The following is a 20,808-nucleotide window of genomic DNA, read 5'->3' as shown; positions in this document are numbered from 1 at the left end:
TCACCTCTTTCGCATCCCACTATATGTCTAAGTCTGTAGGTCTGTATGGCCTAGAAATAGCAAGTGCACAGAGCTTTACATGAAAAATTTACACTTTGCCTTTACTGATAATTCATTCAACTAGTAGCAGGCTAATTTTAATTGTTTTTTAAAAGTGATTTTGAAAAATTCATACCCAGTCTTTTCATATAGAATGAAGTTCTCAATAAAGATGTTTTTAATGCCTTCATTTAAACTTTGCATAAAGATAGACATACCAATCTAAATCAGTTCAATAACCTTTGTGTATATACCTCTGTCATTTTATAGACAATTTTTATGTTCAATTAGTTTGCATCTGTTCATTTGCTACCACAGACTAAATTGATACTAGGCACATTTAAACCAATAGAATTTTTCTTTAGAGAGATTACATTTGTTTACCAAGTAAGCTATTTGTTTGAAACGTCTTTCTTTATAATGATAGTACAACTAAGTAACTAGTTAAGTAAGAAACTAGGTCTAATCTCTTACCTGTTCTGTATAGAATTATGCTATCAAAGATGCCTTTTAAAATAAGTAAATAGATTAAACTTTCAAGATGGTTATTTTCAGTTTGTGATCTGCAGATACCTGGTGGATCATGGACTACTTCAAAAGGTTTTATTAAAGATAACCGAGGAAAGCAAACCTATGGAGAGTAAATTTAATACACTGAAATTTGGGGTCTGTGTTGCCATGGAAAAATCATTTTTTGATTTTGCAAAAGGCAAACTGCAGGACGCTAAAAATCCATGTTCTGATACTTCTGTGACAAAGGGAAGATACCAATATTTTAAAACTTGATATAACAAGGTAACAAGCATCCTGTTTTAGGACCCTATTAGCACAGCTCTTTCTGCAATCCCCACTGTTATCAAATCCTCTCTAGAGTAGGTTTGCTTTGAATTTAAAGATTTGCGTATGCTTGCAAATTGATTCACATTATAGTAGGCCGTAACTTTAAAACGTTACAGCCTTAATTATGATCATTACATGTAGGCATTCAGTAATAACATAGCGTACTGCCAGCCTATGATGTAACGGGACCTTTGAATGAGAAATTACCAGTTTTGCTGATGTAGATACTCTGCTGTAAGGGTGGAGAAGAATGAGGGAACAAGGAAGCCATGTGTAACACATACGTGCTACACAGATGCGTAGCATACAGTTGTGCTGCCCAGAGTCAGGTTTCTTTCAGAAAATGGCCTTAAGCCCTGTTTGTATTTTGAGCGCAAAACCTGTCTCTTCACTTGAATGTTTGCTGGCGTAAGTCGTAACAGCATCCCCAGGCTATCACTGTTAAGTTTAAGCACGGCTTCAGTGCAGGCGGTTTTATTGCAAGTCTGTTCCATGAGGTCTCATTCTGACAACTTCTACAATGCCGTTACACAGCTTCAATTTAAAATTCTGCCATGTTTTTAGAGGAACAGAATATAAAATAATTTTATTGACATATTAATAATGGGCTTGTGCACTAATGTCACCCTAACCTCCCCAAAGCCACCAAAGCATCTTTACAATCCTACAGCCTTTTCTGTGGGCAGAAAGAGGATTTGCTTCAAAATCTGACATGACTGGAAGAAGGGACCCATGGGATTCTCTTTGTTCATAGTGCTGTAATAGCAGTCTTCAAATTCTACCAAACTGGAGCAATAATATAATAAGCAATACTTATAACTTCTATTGTTGACCCTTACAAAGTTATCTCCGTGATATTTCTTGAAAGTGATTGTTGGTGAATATTTGAATCTCAACAATCCAAGTAACTTTTACTATACTTTAAAAACTACTTTCCCAGGGATAATTCAGGTAGAAAAAAATGAAGAACAGACTTTCTTAATAGAATATATTTCCTAAAGGCTTATAATTGATTAATGGTGTTTCTTAAGCAGATAAAGCAAGGGGGCATATCTTGAACTGTATATTCTTTTAGAATTATTTTTTTTTCCACCTGAATCATTCAAGTTACTTTTGAACCTATTTTTATCCAGCCAGTTACTGGGATGATTACAAGTAGATGTTCTTTTCCAATAGCTTTTCTTTCTTTTTTTTTCTTTTTCCTTCAAAGATTGAAATATTCCCTGAGTCATCAATTAAAATATTTCAAATTAATATTTTGAAGTTACGATTTTGTGTTCTATCCACAGGTGCCGCTTCAGCCAAATGCTGCATCCTATTTTTGAGGAAGCTTCTAACGTAATTAAGGAAGAGTATCCAGATAAGAATCAAGTGGTGTTTGCTAGAGTAGACTGTGATCAGCATTGTAAGTAAATCCCAATTTAGGTTTTTTCTGTGCTATCCTGCCAGTAAGTTACTCATTGTATTGAAGAATATACTAGACAGCAATCTAAAGTGTAGTTGGACCTGCCTGATCGTTTAGCACAGAGTTGTTTGTATATGTCAGTGAACCTGTTCTTCCAAATTTGTCAGGGCAATCTACAGTGTTGCTTTATCATTGCATCCATAAACATGCATTTATAGCCATTCAGCCTGTCTCATTTAATGGGGGGGGGAAGAGCTGGGATTATAAATTGAATTGGCTCATTGAGGGGTCAGAGAAGCACTAGTGCTACAAATGGTGCAGGTCTTCACAGCCAAAAAAAAGGGAGGGGTGACCCTCCATTGTCAGCATCAAGATGATGTTCTGCTCAGGCCTTCCCTACAGCTAGGAGTCGTGGTGGACTGTAAGTTGACTTTTGCACAGCCATGAGGGGATCAGAGATTTTCTGCTTTGTTGTTTGTACACATGCCAACAAATCGTTGCCTATTTGGGTTCTCCCCCACCCAGAAATACATGAAAATGATATACCAAAACTTACTCATTTTATGCTGATATTAATCCCAAAAGTTGCCTTTTAATCCCATAATAAGTAAAATGTGAGGAACATCTGCTACACATTGAAAGACAAATGGATAGTACTGAGGTTTTTATTATGGTGCTTTTTATAGCATAAGATCAGCTTTTCTGTTTTATGCTTCTGGAAGAACAGCACTTGCAGACATTGTTTCTTTACAGTGGCTTCTGATTCCCAAAGAGTAGTACCAGTTGCAAGTGGCTTCAAATCCCAGCAGAAATTCAGTTCTAACCAATACTGATTATAATATTCAGGCTTTACAAAACTGTTAATTTGTAAGAAGAATCACAGTTGGAAATTTGAGGAATCACTGTACAGTTACTAGTTTGTATTTGTAGCATATATCTGGGACTTACCGTTGACCTAATAGTTTTTAGTGCTCTGTTTAAAAAAACCTAAAAAGAGAACCTTATAGGACAGAAAAAAGTCAACTGCATATCTGTGAGAAGTAGCTGATTTCACTTACTTCCCCCCCCCCCCATTTTGACAATCTAACTCCTTTGGTGTTAGAGAGGATTTTTCCCTATAATGAGAATTCTTGAAATGTCTTGGTTCTTACTTGCAGATTTAAAAGTCAGTAAGTCCACTTGAGCATCTTCCACTGGCATCATTTTGTGTTCTTCTTGTATGCATGCATGTAGTCGCCCAACAGTAAGAGAACCTGTCTTGCGATCTTGAAAGAGATCTCAAGCATTAAAAAAAAACCAAAAAAAACCTTAAGGGAGCACATAGTATCAACTCAGTTTCTGAAATGTAAGATAAGCTAATTCTTCAAACTGTCAGGAGTGGCCAAGGAGATTTTCTTTGTCCCTTCCCAAAGACCGGTAAGACCAATTCATGACCACAGGAAACTTAAATGCCTCTGGGATTAAATCTTTGAATCGGTGGGATATCGGACCTCTTTTATAGCCTCAGCTGGAAAAGAGGCACGACAGTATTCACCTAGGGTATGTGAGCAGCTTTGAAGCATTCAGTTGCCTTCCTACGTTGGAGTGGTAGGGATGTGTTGGGGAACTGATACAGAAGTTTGAGTGTATGTGTTCTTGAAGAGCGTTTTTCAGAGTAATCTCCTCCTCTGAGCAGATCTCTTCTAGTGCCTTGAATACAGTGTAGAACAGTGCACTTGTGTAACTGCCTGTAGCATTTCCAGAGCAGCAGCAGCAGAATGGATGGGAGTGTCTGTACTTAATGTGCTTCACAAGATATGCTTTAGTCGCCTTGATTTATTAAGTCCAATAGTATTTTTTCTTTCTCATTATGATGTTGTCTCTGTTAAGTGAATGTTTTCCTACCGCCTTCCTGAACAGCCTTTTCTAGAATCATAGATTTTTTGGGAGGTTGGTGGGGTTTTTTGGGTTGTTTGGTTTTGTTTTTGGTTTTTTTTTTTTTTTTTTGGGGGGGGAGTGTGTTTGTTTCTTTTGGGGTTGTTTTGTTGCGAGGGGAGGGGGGGTGTTGGAGACCTGGAATACCTTCCCAGATCTCAAATACTTAACTACATTTTCAGATTCTTTCTTTTTCACACTTGGTGTTCTCTTCTGCTTCCAATCATCCATCTATATGGTGTGTGCTTGGGAGATCTTAACTAAAAGCATAGCATTAAGCATTCAAATTTGCCATCCCTAAAAGTTAATTTTCAAGTAAGGCAATGAAGTCCTTTGGAGGGAGTATATTGAAGGCAAAGCTTGATATGCGGTCTTTGCTGAAGTTTTCTTACTGAGTTTTTGTCTTTCTTTGTTCAGAGATCTACTGCAGGATCTACACAAATAAACTGCCCCTGATCTTTGCAATTGTAGAAAATAAATGAAATGCAGTTGTAGCAAACATTCTGATTGTTTTTGTATCACCTTATTAAACCAGTCACTCTACATACTTGAAATTACTTTTGCATATACTTTTGTTTATATTCTATCACTTTCATCAATGATAGTTTCTCAAATTAACTTGACTCAGTTGGGGGGGAGGGGGGAATTAAGGACATTCACACTTTCACTTTACTTGATTGTTATGGTTGTCCTTAATAAATAAGTCTTATCTCAGTGTTTAACAGTCTGGTTGGCTCATCTTTTCATTGAGTCAAGATATTGACAATGAAACTTTATAGAAAGTTCTCATAAAAGACTGTAGTAAAATCAACCTGTGTTGTTGAGTTTTATTGTTAAGGTTTACATTAACAACTGAAATCCTTATTTTGTTTGCTGCAGCTTGAGTAACTCAGAGAGTCTTTGGGCTGCTGGATGCGCAGTGTTTAACCATGAGATGTTCTTGTCTTAGCAGTTATGTGCCTAAGAAAACTCGCCCCCCTCAAGTATTTGAAACGCTTTAGAAGCTTGTTGCTTAATCTTCTCCTCGTATGCTCATTGAATTGAGCTCATCAGAGCTTGTTACGGAGAGCTAAGGCCTGGATGGAGGCAGAGATGCTACAGCAGAGATTGTCTTCCTTCCCCTGGTAGTAGGTGTAGTGGGCTAAGTAGTATGAGGCAGCCAAGAGTTTTGGTGTTTCTTTTTATTACTAGAATACAATGAGCTCTCTGTATTTACTCTTTGTGTTCTTAATGTAAGAAGTAGATGAGCATGACTTCTACAGAAGCTGTAAAATGTGAGAATTAAAAATAAAACTCTATAATGACAGGCCAAGTCCCTTTCCCTAATTTGCATTGCCTTTTTGAATTAAAATAGCAAAGCTGTATATGTCATTCCTGGTTTCTAGTGTTTATTTGCTGGGTTGTAAGCAATGGTACATTTCATGGCACACAATTGTTGGGTGTGTCCTAAAGTTTTAAGTATTTTAACTTTGATTTTCATGTATGTAATAGCAGCTTTTTAGTAAGAGGGTGAATGTTACTATATTATCCAGCTTTGTCTGCTGTAGTAGTTTACTTAATGTTGGAGTCAAGATTGTTATTGTCTTTTTTTCCCTTTTTTACCTTTATATTTTTGTATGTGTTTACATATTTTAGCAACACTAGAAGGCTTATGCCAATATTTGGGGGTTTGTTATGCCTGCAGCTTTCATACCACTAGTAGTTCACTATTAGGATGATGTTCTAGGGATGGTGGATTATTTGCATTACAAATGATCTGTTTCTTTTTGAAGCCAAGACTCTGTAGGGAATCCAAATAGCTAATTTCAGGCCACAAAAAACAGCTTTCAGAATGGTCAGCCAGGCATAGATACTTTCCATTTAATGCACTATTATTGAAGCACACCGCAGGGCCCAACAGCTCACACCAGCTTCTGAGGGTAAAGTAAATTAAAGAGAATTATTGATGCACTGACAAATGTTTGATGCTTAATGACAAAACCATCATTCTGTCTGCTCTTATAGCCAATATAAAGATGTTTTTCTGGAAATTGATAGGCCCCAATGTGATTAAATGCAAAATCTAAATATTAACACTATATTAAGCCTCTGTGTTATATTTTACACCACTTTATAATACTGTGGAAGATAATTATAACTGAAATGTTTAAGTGAAGTCATCAGGCTGTTTAAGCTGGTGTGGAACATACACTTAAGGTAAATCTGTTGAAGCAGGTACTCTTTCAGTTTCCAAGACCTCATCCTTTTATGACTCATAAATATCTAAGTTCCACAACATTGCTGTTAAAATCTTTGGTGGTTTTGGTGTGTTCGATTTAGTAATTTACTTACCTTAAAAATTATGCACCTCTATTCTAAGTGTAATATCTAGTAAAAGTGACCTTCCATATAAAATTATAGAAGATCTTTCTGCATATACATTATTAGGAAGGTTTTGGTTTGGTGGGGTGGGTTTTTTTTTTTTGCTTGCTTGTGGGGTTTTTGTGTTTTATTTATCCTTTGTGTTAAGCAGCAATGTTGGAAACTCACGTGGTACCATGGATTTCCTATGTTTCTGTTCTCTGTGAGTGAATATTGCAACATAGAAAAACTCATGTTTCTGGAGGAGAGTTTGTATTTTGAACAGTTTCTATGAATTCAGTATTAGGAGTTGTGGTACAGAATTCTTATAAATTAAAGTATATATTGGGGTTTTAATTCTACTGCACTGTTGTTTCCTCTGGTTTCTTGAGTTAAAAAATAAAATGATAGCTGGTTTGAATAAGTCTTTGTGCTTCCAAACAGAAAACAACTTCTCTCTGATGGGGTGTTGAGAGGTGCTTTCCTAGACAGACTGTCTAGGGAACTCTTCTTCTTTCTTTCAAAACATCCATGGGTGGTACTCTCATTCCGTTCAGTGAGCTGCTGATCTTTGTGGGTCTGGCCATTCTTGTAATATGTGCTAGTGTTAGTCTTGCAAAGAGTTACTTAGATTGTATTGCTACTGTGCCTTTGGTAAGAAAAACAACTCAGTACGATAACAAATTTGGAGGTTCATAAATGAACTATAAATGAAACTGTAAACAAGCATGAGGATTTCATTGCATCTTTGCCACTTTGCTTGGAAAAAAATATCGGTCTGAAAGAGTTATCTTTGGATAAAATAAAAAGTGGAAGTGATTCAGAGAGGTTGTTGATGGCTCTCCTCAGGAGAGCCATTTTGTTAGCCTGTCAGAAAGGTTATGGGATGCCTACTGATGAGGCCCCGCTAAGAGCAGGCATGGCTGTAGTGAATGCTCCTTTGCACCATAAGGTGGTCTAGATTTGCTGTTTGCCAGATTCTTAGTAGCTGAGTTTGATGCAGAACATTGATTGCTTTTCTTGTACCTGTTTTGGTCCAACATATAAGTCACCAGTATCACAATCATTGGGATAGGATGCCTAGTTTAGATGGTCTCCAAAGTTCCTTTCTAATTCTGCTTCCTATGAATATTCCCATGTCTTATGATTGTGGGCAAGTGTCACAAGAAGTAGTTTAACTGGTTTTTTTTTTAACTGAAAATTTAAATTTTTAAACTGAAAATTAATGCTATATTACAAAATACTTAACAATAAGGTGAATGTAGTGCTGTATGTAGGAAAGTAGGAGGCAAAAAGGCCTTTTTAAGTGAACTTAAATTGAGAGAAAAAAGCTTGAGGAATAATAAGTAAAAAAAGTACCTATCAAAGACAGATTTAATTTCTTACCTGTGGTGTGCCCTGGCAAGTAGCCTCAAGGACTTCAAAAGATGTGATTGATCTCAAGTGAGCAAGCAGAATACTCATTTGGTAGTCCCAGCTTTAAATATATAGCTGAAGGAATTTGTTACCTTTGAGGTGGAAGGTATTGCACAAGGGTGAGGAATAGTTAAGATGATTTGACACAAAAAAAGATTAGATCTGGTAAATTCAAGATAAATAGATAGATATAGATATGGAGAGATATATATGTATGTAGCTATGCAACTCCTATAACCATCATGTAAAAACAAAATTAGGAAATGCAGTAGCTTGGGTTTCTGCTAGCGCTTCCTCAGACAACATGAAGACCCTCCTTAGAAGAAGGATCACTATGAGTATTTTCAGGAATTATTTTTATGGGGTTTGAGTTTTGGAACTTTGATTTTTCTTCCAGATAGTTTTTCAGACTGTTGTAGTCCTCTGTTCAGCATGTGAATTGCTTCAGGTGGTGCCTTATATTGTGAGGTGGGCATTTAGAATAATTATCAGTATTGTTCAAATCCTAGTGGACACGTTTTTTGAGAGCCAGTCCTGCAGACTTAAAATCTAAGTATTTGGTGGTGTTCTGAATTATGACCCTGGAAGACTAAGACAGTGGACTGAGTTAATAGTGGGGTGATACCCTGACCCTTTTTAATATTGCTGGTCCTTCAGTGGGAAGGACCTTCTTAACTACATTGTGGGTGGGAGCCTACTTCAATATAGTGTGTCTTGGTGCAGTTTTTCAACGTGTTCTTCATTGTACATTTAATTTTAATTTAGTAACAGTAGACTTGAGATTCTCGGTGACTGGGCAGTTTAGAAATGGTAGTATACCAACAGGTATACATGCAAAACACGGAGGAGAGAATCATCTGAATTCAACAGTTATTGGAGCTCTGCTTGAAATTTCTGATTTGTAGAAGACGAGAAGATCAAGTATGTCAGTAGCTTCCTATCGTAACTAATGTGAAACCATTCTGGTGGCATAGACACTAGGCTTGTTATTTAATGATTAATTGGGCAAAATACAAACTCAAGGTTTGTACCTTTTTGGGTACCTTAGTATCTGAAGAAAAGGTAAAGTCGTAGCTGAGAGAGTTGTTTGGTTTTTTCTTTTTCTCCTTCAGGTAGGTTACCTTTATCTGTTTCAAATACCTCTTTTCATCAGAAAATGGACAGTGAGAATGTCTGGAAATATTTTTCAATTTAATTTAGGATTTACTATAACTAATGCGATCTATGAATGAGTTCAAACAATATTCCATGTATTTGCATTGTGTATTTCCAATTTTAAAAGGAATATAATTTTGTAGTTGCTCTGCTTATGCTAATTCTACCTGTATCAAATGCCAGGGTTTAATGGAGCATTTAAGGTTTCCTCTATTTGACTTTTGAATGAATTCAAACAATTTTTCATGTACTTGCATTTTATATTTTGTAAAAAGATGGTTTTCAAATACTTACTTGTGTAGGACTGTCATCTCTCTCTGTTAGTTCAAATACTGGTATTCATGGAATCTCAATGTAATTTGTAAAAAGCATGCAAGTTCTGACTTATGGAATAATGTTTGAATTCAGTCTTGACAGTGGGCATTTCATTACCATTAATTTTTTTTACACAACTTCAGCACTTGAAGATTTGCATCCCTAGGGACTGAAATCTCCATCTCGGAGAACCTTCAAGACCCCCTGAGATGCCTGTTCCGCAATGTGTGCATCCTCATATAACTATGGAAACAACCTGAAGAAAAAGTCTGTTGTGAGGCAGAAGTGTAGTTTTGGTGTTCTCTTGCTGTGGAGTTCAGTAACATAGTAATAGTCTCTAATCTCAATGTGTTTCTGCGAAACCTTGGTAAGTAGTTCTCCTTGTCTCTTATTGGACCCTGGTCAAGTTTTGGTAAACTGGCATACCATCAGACCGAAGGTCTATCAACAGGAGAAAAGGGCAACAAATACCTGGTTTGCTGACATTGTTTTTCTTCCACTGAGCAAATATAAAGTGATTCCTCCCCTGCTAAACTTTCTACCTTCTTGCAGGCAGCTCTTAGGTACTTTAACTGAAAGTGATGGCATTTTAAAGGAAGAAAAAAGTATTGATCTAATACCTGTTAATGTTGAATATATTGGCATCTTCCCTTGAGAAATTTGCATTAATTTGAAATAAAAGTACTCTGAGTTGAGGGCATAAAATGTCTTGCCCTTAATTTTAACTGTAATTAGTGCATTAAGAAAGTCTTCTGGGATATTTAGGAAACAGGTCAAATCCTTTCTTAGTCAAAATTGACAGGCTGAATTCTGTAATATCTTATAGCGATGCAAAGCTTGTAAGGAACTGGGCTTAGCTGGTGAAGCTTTTAAGCTTACTGGTTTGAGGGATGTTAAAGAACGTTTGGTGGTTTTTTTTGTGGAGTAGACATGGTTCTCGTTCCTTTGCTGTGCACGTTTTGTGTGCAGCTGGTACAAAGATTGTTTTCAGTAACTGAAGGTGCAAGAGGTTAGTAGTGTGTTAGCAGCAATTAAAACTACTGATGGTTTCACTGAGAGTTCTCTAGGCAGCAGAGAATTCAGATTTTTTGTTCTCTCTTAGAAGTCCAAAAGAGGTGGAGAGCTTTATGTGCTGGAGGACAGTTTGGGCGCAGTTCCATGGGGGAATGACTTATTTCCAGTTGCGCAGGGTTTTAATTTTGGTTTGCAACCGAGAGGTGTATGTTAGCTGCCCAGCTTCAGCAGTTTGCTCATGACAACTGCCTCTAAATAATAGTTTTCACAGGACTTCTGTCTCCATTCTCTTTAAAAAAGGGTAAGTGTAAGATAGAAAGCAAATCTGCTTTGCGGTAAATATGTCATTGAGAAGAAAGGACATTCTTGTCAGAAAGGATTAGTTTTTACGTTGTTCAGTACTGTGCCAGATACGCTGATGGACCCTCACTTGGTTGCCTTCCTGCTGTGGGCCAATCCAGGTCACCTGAAGTGTACCCTTTGACTTCTAAGGAGTCAGTGCAAAGTAACAGGGCACACATTCAGCCCAGACTTTCAAGGCCTTCCTCTCGCTGTTGACTGGATGAAATTTATCTGTCTCCAAGTGGTAAGTCGGTCCATTGAAGTTCACTGTCTCTCTCTCTTTGCTTGAGAGAGGGGCTGGGGGTGGTTGACTGGAATGAGTCACCTCAAAGGATTAAGCAGCTCTGGAAAGTGAGCAGACTGCTCATATTTTGGGATTTAGTTGGATTTAGGTACAAACATGATTAAGGTTTAGGTAAACTGCATCCCACTCTGTAATAGAAGACACCCAGTTTTCACAGGGGCTGTGACAAATTTTTGTTTCTAGATATATTTCCAGGGGAGGAGTGAACAGGAGGGCATAATTAAACAAGGAAAAAGGAAAGTGCGTGCTGAAGTCTACTTGGCACTACATGCTTTGTTTGTTTTTAGTCTTGTTTTCCTAAGAATCCAAAGTGTATCTGGTTACCGTGTTTCTCCAGTCCTTCCTCATAAAAACTCCTTGAAGCTTTTTGCTGAACTTCAACCACATCTGAAAGAGGGAAGAGCATTCAAAACTATTAAGTACTTAGGAACTTTGATTAAAGTGGTTGCTGGATATTGGAGAGGCACAAAACCAATTTCTGCACTGTAGCAAAGGTTGCTGTAAAAACTCAAGGCTGATGGATCGTGCTCAGTGTGCCATGGAGCTACTTGCTGGTTATGTGTAAGTTTCCCTGTCAATGCGTAGCTGGAAACTAGCTGCAACACCTATAGCAACTTGCTGCGTTCCAGTGATTAACCAAAGTGGAAGAGGAGCAAAGGGACACTTGAAGTACTCTGGTGAGGCGTAGTGAAGAACCGGGTTATTGCCGTAGTAGTGGTTGAAGATAAGGGGCACAGGACGCACGTTCGTGGGAAACTGGGCTTTATTGCTTCTGCTGGGCTTTCTTCTTTGCTGCTCTTCTAATTTGACTGTAAAACCTCTTTCCATTTTACATTTGTAAGTCTTGTGAATAAATAACTTACAGTTAAATAACTGACCTGTTTTATAAAGGTGAGAATAGCTAGTGCTCGCATGCTAGATGAACACAAATACGTGTTATTTTGTTGTATGAAGCTCTCTGTGGTCCAAGTCTAGAAGAAAGCTGGGCTGCATGTATAGATCTGAACAAAGAACTGTCTCGAAGGGAATGCTGACACTGGTTTACCAGAGAGTTGTTGTCCTTATTTCAGAAACCTGAAGTTTTGTGTTTGTTCAAAACCTGAACAGCTCAGAACTGTAACAGCAGTCTTCTGGCCTTCATAGGCTTCAAGAAATATTTTGCACAGGGTTCACGTTCTCTAAAATTTAAGACATGACAATTATATTTCCAGCACTGTAATTGAGGTAAAAAATCATAATTTAAAGAAAAATAGGGGATGATTTATTTTATTAAAATTTTCTCATGTGGATTAATTAACTGAGATTTGGCAAGCTTTTAAGATTCTTCTCATGTTCTTATGCTCTTAAATTGGCTTTCCTAGTTGTTCACAGGAAGTGTGCTAAATGAGTATAGCTGACCAAGTCGAGTCTTTACTTACGGTTTTGGTCATGATTTTTTTTATAAAGATCAGTACATGTGAGAAATACTGTAGCTGCTATCTGTTCTCTCCCCTATGGTAGTGTTTGAGGTTTTTTTTTAGTTTGTTCTTGTTTAAAGATGTGGAACTACTGCTTCAGAGATTCCACTTACGTGCTCGCATATACGCGTATAAGATACCGTGTTCAGCGTAGTTCTGTATTTGAAGGGTTTGGGTTTTATTTTCTTAATTTCTTTTTAGCGGATATAGCTCAGAGATACAGGATAAGCAAATATCCAACTCTGAAACTCTTCCGGAATGGAATGATGATGAAGAGAGAATACAGGGGCCAGAGATCTGTGACAGCAATAGCGGATTATATAAGGCAGCAGAAGAGTAACCCTATTCGGGAGGTCCAGGATTTGGAAGAAATTAGTTCTCTTGATGTAAGTCTTTCAATTTTATTCCTTCTAAATATATTCTTATTCTTTTTTTAAATGTGGAACTGGTGAAACAATGTATTTGAAGTACATATTTGCTGCTTTTTTTCCATTCAGAAACGCTGTGAGTGCTTTTTTTTAAACTGAGTGGAAAACTGGATCATTTCCAGTATTACAGATTATTCCAATATAATCACTTTCAACTGCATTCATTTTGTTACAATAACTCCACTACCAAATTACTTATTTTACTTTTAATCATTTGAAGACAATCATATGTTGTATTTGGCAAGATACTTCTAATATTCCTCACTGGAAAAATATTCACAAGGATGCTTCTGAATATTGAAAAGACAGAAAAGCAATAAATTCTGCACAGTTATTGACTGTTGAATGAATGGCATCTCTGTATTTGATATCCTTAGGGAGTAATGATAGTTTTTGATAATTTGAGGTAAGTTATAATTTAACTTCTGTTTTTACAGCGCAGCAGAAGAAATATTGTTGGATACTTTGAGCAAAAGGACTCTGACAATTACAGAACCTTTGAAAGAGTAGCGAATATTTTGCATGATGATTGTGTATTCCTGTCTGCCTTTGGGTAAGTTTAAAATTTGTTGATTGCATGACTTCATTACTGAAATTATGTTAATGACTTGTATATAATTTAATGGAATGGACTTCTTTAATACTTTCAGTGTGGCATAACTGAAGAGACTAGACCTTAACAGATAAGTACACTGAGATAAGGGTAGGAGGAGAAAACTCCTAGCCTTAATGTTTGCTGTGAAATCCAGCTTTGAATTTTTGCCTCCTTTTTCTTTTTTTCACTCCTTGTCAGTATAGTTTAACTGTAATTGGGGAGGTTTTAGGGGGACATGCTAGACAGTTGTGTCCCAAAAACCTGCTTCTTTGGAGGGAGAGGGGAACAAGTAGGGAAGAGCTTGAAAACTTTTTGGCAAATACGTTTATCAGCCTTGCAGACTTTTTTTGCAACCTCTTAAATTTTTTTTCTTTAAAATATGACCATCTTTTGTAGGGTGGTTTTTTCCTTCTTTTTGTAGGGTTTTTTTCCCTTCCTCTTTTCCTGTAAAGAATAATTCAGTAGTTGCTTGCTCATTTCTTTTTGATGTCAGGGCAGAGGACCTTGTTCCAAAATGCCTGATTTCTGTGCCTGGGTCTGTTTCATGTGAGTTCTATGTCACTGCACACAGTAACAGTTTAGAAAAGCAATTGCGTTGATGAGCTTCATAGTGTTGAGCCTAGAAGAACAACCTACAGAAATTCAAGTTTCTCCTTGTTATACCGATTTACAGCAATATTTAAAAATGTTAAAAGATCTTCACTGGAGGAAGAAGAATAAATTGGGAGTGATTCCCTTTTTAAGTAGCATAATAAAATGCAATTATAGAATCTTTCTGCAGTGTTTAATGTGCCAGCACTAACCAATTTAAAGTGATTGGGCATTAATGTGAATGCAGTGGTTTGCAGTCTACCCACAGTTGCAAGATCAGGAATTTGCATGGGCTATACTAGCTTTTATACCACATACAGTTGCCCTAAAGGTTTTTTGAATTGAATGTAGCGAAGGATAGTGGAGAAACTGGGAGGGTGTATTCTGGTAGAAAATGTTTCATCTGTTTGAACAAAATTTGTTGTCAGTCATTGAGGCCTCTTCCAAAGTGTTTCCAAAAAAAAGTTCAGGGGTGAGGGAGAGTATTTGTAATGTGCAGGTGTACGCATGGCTTTCCTTTCCTTCAGTTCCCCATATATCCTATGACTGTATAAGCAGCCTTGGTCCTGAGAGAATAATCAAGTCTTGTAAATCTGTGATCTGTAGGTCTGTCTGTCTTATCCCCAAAGAACGGCCATTATCTCAGATGTTTTCTGATGGGTGCGTCCATGCTTGTTCTCAGGGCAGCCAGTATGAGTTGTTATTAGAATTTTAAATTATTTTTTTGCCCCATCATATGTTTTTTTTGAATGCCTTTCAAAAATCATTAGTAAGGTAGCAATACTTTTAAGATTCTCTCTCCTGTTTGAGTCTGTTCGTCTTTGGTTTGCTATTTGTCAACTTCATACAATGAGAAATAGTTTCCCACCACTCAGTGTTAGGATTTGGTTGTTGGATGCTGTTTTTGAAGTCGTTTACTATGGGTTTTTGTTTTTTTTTTTTTCTTTAGATATAAGCAATAAGCAAACATAATGGAACAGATCAGTTTGATTATTTGTAACCTGCCTAAGTAACTACAGGTTGCACAGCAGGCTTGTTGTTATTCTCTTCTCCAGACTCCCATTCCCTTTCTAGCCTGGAGCTGTTAGTGTTTTAAAGTGCAGCCTTCCAGACAGCAATCCTGGAAACTAAATGTTTTCATCTCTGAATGGCTGCGGCTCTCAAACTTCCTAACAAATTATGTGTGAAAAGACTTCTGAGGGAGATTCTGGCTATATAAGTGTTTTCTATTCAAGATTATATATGGCAAAATGTTTCATGGGGAACTGGCCCTGGGCAGTCAAACTCTTCTGACTGAGCATCCTAGCAGCCCCTGGGAGGGATTTTTGGTTTTGCTATAGACAGAGTTCAACAGGTACATGGTTTGGGAGGTATATGGTAACGTGAGCTGTCATGTTCGAACTTCTAGTAAGCTAAAATAAACTCAAAACAATCAATTTGACAGGAAAAAAATAATTACTTCGCTAACTTCTGTCAAGGCAGAACTGTTCCCTGCTATGCCAAAATTATTCTGGCTTTAGGTAGTTGTAATAGCTTATTTTTGAACTGTATTAGTAGTACTTAGTTGCAGAGCATCTTGATGCTTAAAACTATTCTTAAATCAGCTGATCCTTACAGTTCTGTTAAGGTTTGAGGTAACTGTAGAGCAAGATTAATGAGAAGAATTGTAAGCAGAAGGAGATAGAAGGGATACTGGTGAAGAGATATTAGAGGTAGATTTTGGCAGTAGAACTAGAGAGAGGCAAATCTGAAATGTTTGTAGGCATGGAAGAGAATGGCCTTGTGCCATTGAGCCATAGCATAGGAAGCCAAATGCAGAAAACCAAAACAAACGGCCAAAAAATACTTTTATCTTAAAGGGCTATGATGAACTGTGGATAATTCATGGAAGAGAGTAATGAATCCAAGAACTGTTTTAATTTTATGTTAGCCAGCAAAGTGGTGGGGGGGTGTGGTGGTGGTTCCAAGAGGTTCACTTTTTATGTTACTGCTTCAAGAAAAGACAAAACACAACTGAAGTGTTTCCATTTCGGTAGTTGTTTTAAAAATGTGTATCTTCAGGCATTTGGGATTTTCACATCATGTCCCCCGTTTATTTGACTCGTCTGAAACAAATCAGTCACAACTGCAGTTAGTGAAGTCGAAGAACACAGAAGAGGACCTTTTGGGTTCCACCGCAGGCTTACCTTAGAGCATGTATTTCATTATAGATTATTATCAGCTTACCAAGCAGTGATTGGGCAGGTGGCTTCTATGTCTTCACTTTCTTCTTATTCAGTGGAGGATTGTTTGGGATGCAAGTGGTTTATCTCAGTGATGATGGTCACAAAGAAGCCTGATTTCACATTATGGGAGCAGTCATCATGTCTGGAATACAAAAATGCATTTTAAAATACACACCTCTAAACTGGTACAAATAGTGATAGGTGTAACATACTAGGCAAAACGTCTTCTGTATGTGATAAGAAAATGATAATTGGATCAAATGAACTAAATAAAACATAGGTACTTTGAGTTAAGCCTTGTGATGTCGTCTCTTTTTCTCTAAATTGTTCAGACCCCTCATCTTGCAGTGAGATAAATTGAGATATTTTTACTTCTCTTTTTTTCCTCCTCCTTACATCCCTTAATCAGTCTTCACCAATGCTTATATTAGTCCATAGAAGAGATACTATAATTGGAGAAGCTAGAACACTTAGCTAATGTTTCCCAGAGGCTGGCATGCTTTCTTTTTATCCTATGCGAAAAGGAAAAGAAATAGGTAGTTCATTTTACTCTTTTGTGGCGTATGCAGCCAGCCAGTTCTGTCTTGCCAGCATGAGTTACATTGGAACAGCAAGACATGGGAGAGAAGGAGAGGAGGCCTCTTTTGATGTCTGAAGATGATGAAAGGGCTTACTTTTGTTGAGAGCTTTCTTTCCTTTTTTTTTTTTTTCTATCTCCTGTGTTGGATGCATAGCTGTCCCCATTTGTTTGAATAAGAGATGATTATTTTGGGGGTACTAGCTAGCAGCTTTCAGGGCACTCTGTTGTGACTGGGATTAAGGAAGCACAAAATATTCCAGAGGCAGGGGAGGAACTTACTAAGGTGATATAGTAAGCTGAATACCAAGGAGGAACAGCATGTGTTCTCCAGGTACACACATACCATATCATCAGCGGTCAGAAACTGCATGCTGTGTCTTGTGCTCTCTAGATCTGGTTTGAGGGTAAAATGGACGGTGTGGACTTATTTGCTATCCATTTTCTCACTGCCTGTGCTGGTAGAGCACCTCAAAGCCCTTCTGTATCAGGGTAGATAAGATGTAAATTTCTAGTGTAAACAATGGAACAGGAAGAATGAATGCAAACAGAAATCCACCTTTCTCTCCTTTCCTTCCGTGAGAAAAGGTATTAATTTGTTTTAAATTTACCAGATTATATTAATTCATTAACACTTTTCTCTGATGGTCTCTTACCCAAAATTGTACCAACATTCATCACTTGCACTTTGATGCCTTTAGTCCACACTTTTAATCTTAGGGATACATCTTGCTGACTCCCTTAATGCTGTCTCATCTAGCCAGGCCAAGTTTCTGTGGAGTCACTTTACAGTTTACTTTAAAGATCAAGGATTTTAATTCTCAAATTTTGAAGGAAAAAAAAAAAAGTAGTAAAGAAAGGATAGCAAATTAAAATATGATTTTTGGTATCTCAGTTATTTTATTTGTCTGTACCAAGACATGCTTACTGGTTGGTTTGTTGTAGGGCTATTTCAAAAGCAGAGAGATTTAGCGGAGACAATGTAATCTACAAGCCACCAGGGGTAAGTGTAACTATGTATTTTATTCTGCTTATTGTCATTATATGTGAATATGAACTAGTGGAGACTATTCAGATCATTCAGTATATTACTGCATCTCAAACCTTAATTTCGTTTCATCACTAAATAGTGTGAGAAGTAGGGTCATAGGGACTAGTGTTTCTGAGTCAGTGAAAAAGATCTCAGTCTCATTTGTTGCCAGTTAAGTGCGCAAAACCTAAATCCGTCATTTTAAACGTCAATGTCCGGAAATGTTTTTTTTTCTTAGAAACACAGTTGACTCGTCATGTGTATAGATACTTTGTGTTCTGCAGAAGTCTTAAAAATCTGTGAAGTTCAACAGCTGGTGCACTTCAAGTTTTTCAAAGCAAGTGACAATTACTAAGTATTTTTCTGACTGTCACTTGCCTGTCTTGTGTGTCTTAGCCCACAAGGGCTAAGAGCTGTTCTCTTCACTTAAAAAAAAGGAATTAGTAAAATTAACTGTATGTTAACAAACTCTCATAAACATAGTTTTACTTGAGGAAAAATACAGTACAGAAGAAAATCTGCAAGAATTGCTTTTTAGAAACATAATTAATATCTGAAAATCTGTTCCTTTCTCAAATATACTGTATGAAAAGAGTTGCTTACAAAAGAGAAATAAATAAAAAAAGACCTAAGGGGGGAGGGAGTTTCAAACCTTTTTCTGCGAAAACAGAATTTATTAGGTCACCTAATTTATATGGCGTTTCTGAATTAAGGTGTGCTTAATCATGGCCACAGCTTGCAAAGTCATGCTTTGCTTCATGTTAACCAAAATTGTAATTACATTAAAAAATGGCAGCACTGAATTCTGAGTTAAAACTACTGGCAAATAAAGGAAAGCTATTATTTATTCATATCTCTTTGGCAAAGCAAATGTAAAATTCCAGTTTCAAGTCTTGTAGGACATTGGGAGGGGTTGGTTTTTTTATGAGTCTTTGTAACTACCAGCATGAAAAAGCTTAATATCTGCATTTAGTTTATATCTAATTTTTTTTTTAGGTATGGAGATACTATTTCTCAACTTGACAGAAGTCTAAATAGCCTTTATTTGAAGAATCGCTAATTTGGAAACAAAGTTTCTTTTTCAATTCTCCTTAAGTGGAGTTGACTGCACAGATGATCATCTATAATATTTATTTTCCTGTTGTACTTTTGTAACATAGTTAATAGAAATGTTGCATGCACAAGGGTTGAATATTGGTGTAAGATTGGCTTTTAATATTTATATGGATATAGTTACTTTTATGTCGGGTAGGTAATCTTCTTCATATATAGCAATGTCATCTTTACTGTTTCTCAACTAGTGTATTTTTCTTTTTCAACAGGAAAATGCTCCAGATATGGTGTATTTAGGATCGCTAACCAATTTTGATTTGATTTATGCATGGACACAAGATAAATGTGTACCACTAGTTCGAGAAATTACGTTTGAAAATGGTGAGGTAAGAATTTTTTCTACCATTCTACTTTTGGAGTTTCTTTCTCAAAACCAAAATGTCTCTTTCAAGGTCTTTAATCCATGCCAAAGAACTTTCTGCATGCTTTGCTTTAGACAGAAAATAGCTGTCAGGTAATGTCTTTTCATTCTTTTGGAGCTTTTTGGTTAGACTTGAAGTTCACTGGAGGCAGATTTGTAGTAGTATCATACACTACCAGAGTAAGAGGTTATAATCATGCATATAGATCACATAAGAAGTATCTGGTGATTTGCGGAGTGTGGACACTTGGACGCTAAGAATGTGCGTGTGTAAGAATGTGTGTGTCTGTAAGTATGTATGGGTGTGTATCACCTTGGGTAGGTTGTGTTATTCATCTAAAGTAAGTACATATTATTTATACAGATGTTATGACTAAATGTTGATTTAAGATCCAGACATAAATGTTATTTAAGTGCTTTTTGCATCTGTTATGACCTTGAAAAAAATGTTTCTAGTCAGGGTAGAAAATATCCATGTCAGCATGGCCATGGCAGTTTGAAAGAGTAAAATAGTTGTGAACTATCCTTTAGTTATAATCAGCTTTTAAAATGTAATGTTTAAGTTAGTAGTAGAAAAATGTTACTGTATTAGCCACTTCCAAAGCATTATCTAATAAACAAGCCCATTAAACGGTGGTGGACCATCTGTGGAACGGGCAATCTTCTGGGAATTGTAATAAAAACCATGTGATATTTTTTTGTCAATCTGTGTTTAAGCACTGGTACCTTCATAATCTTTTTAGCTTCACATGCTCTTTCCCGACGGTTGAAGGTTTCTTCTTTTAGCTGTAATTTGTAAGATGGAATTTGGGGGTTTGCTTTTAAACATCCTTTTTCTTCTCATTATCCTTATTTTCTTTCAGTGCTTTTCTGTTTTCTTTTGTAATTTACTTCTTTCATCTATATATCTAACCATATTATACTTTTTTTTTGGTAAAATAACCAATGGGGGAAAAAGATCTGTAGAAAATTAGCAAGTTTGTAGTATCTCAAAAGGAGTGTTTGTACATAGCCACAGGATCTGCTAGAGACTCTGGTGAGGTTTGTAACAAACTGCAGTGTGTTGTCCACACTGGATTAGAAACCAAAGAATCAGTCATATCATTTGTTCTCAGTTTGCACGCTTCATTTTTTTTATTCTGACTTTGCAGTGTATGTAACACTGCTGTTCTGGGCACGTGCAACATGTCAGGTTACATGACAGAGGGAGAGAGAGGGTGAGATGCACAAAATGGTTTAAGTACAACCTTCTAGTCAACCCCGCCAACTTTTATTGGAAAGTTCTGTTAGTTAAACAAATTTTAATTCTTGATTTGCAACTCAGTATGTAAAAGATGCCACACGTTA

General features: G+C 36.8%; 1 protein-coding gene across 1 annotated transcript in view; it reads left to right on the top strand.

Annotated features, from left to right (window-relative positions):
* ERP44 (endoplasmic reticulum protein 44) overlaps positions 1 to 20,808 on the top strand; it is a 57,583-nt gene that overhangs the window by 27,451 nt on the left and 9,324 nt on the right. The window contains exons 5-9 of the mRNA XM_009324947.1: positions 2,169 to 2,284; positions 12,743 to 12,927; positions 13,407 to 13,522; positions 17,903 to 17,960; positions 19,310 to 19,426. Coding sequence (XP_009323222.1) covers positions 2,169 to 2,284; positions 12,743 to 12,927; positions 13,407 to 13,522; positions 17,903 to 17,960; positions 19,310 to 19,426 — 592 coding nt within the window. The remainder of the gene's footprint in view (positions 1 to 2,168; positions 2,285 to 12,742; positions 12,928 to 13,406; positions 13,523 to 17,902; positions 17,961 to 19,309; positions 19,427 to 20,808) is intronic.

Source organism: Pygoscelis adeliae, unplaced genomic scaffold, assembly GCF_000699105.1.
Source record: "Pygoscelis adeliae isolate BGI_AS28 unplaced genomic scaffold, ASM69910v1 Scaffold135, whole genome shotgun sequence".
NCBI lineage: Eukaryota > Metazoa > Chordata > Aves > Sphenisciformes > Spheniscidae > Pygoscelis > Pygoscelis adeliae.
This window is presented reverse-complemented; position numbering and strand designations above follow the sequence as displayed.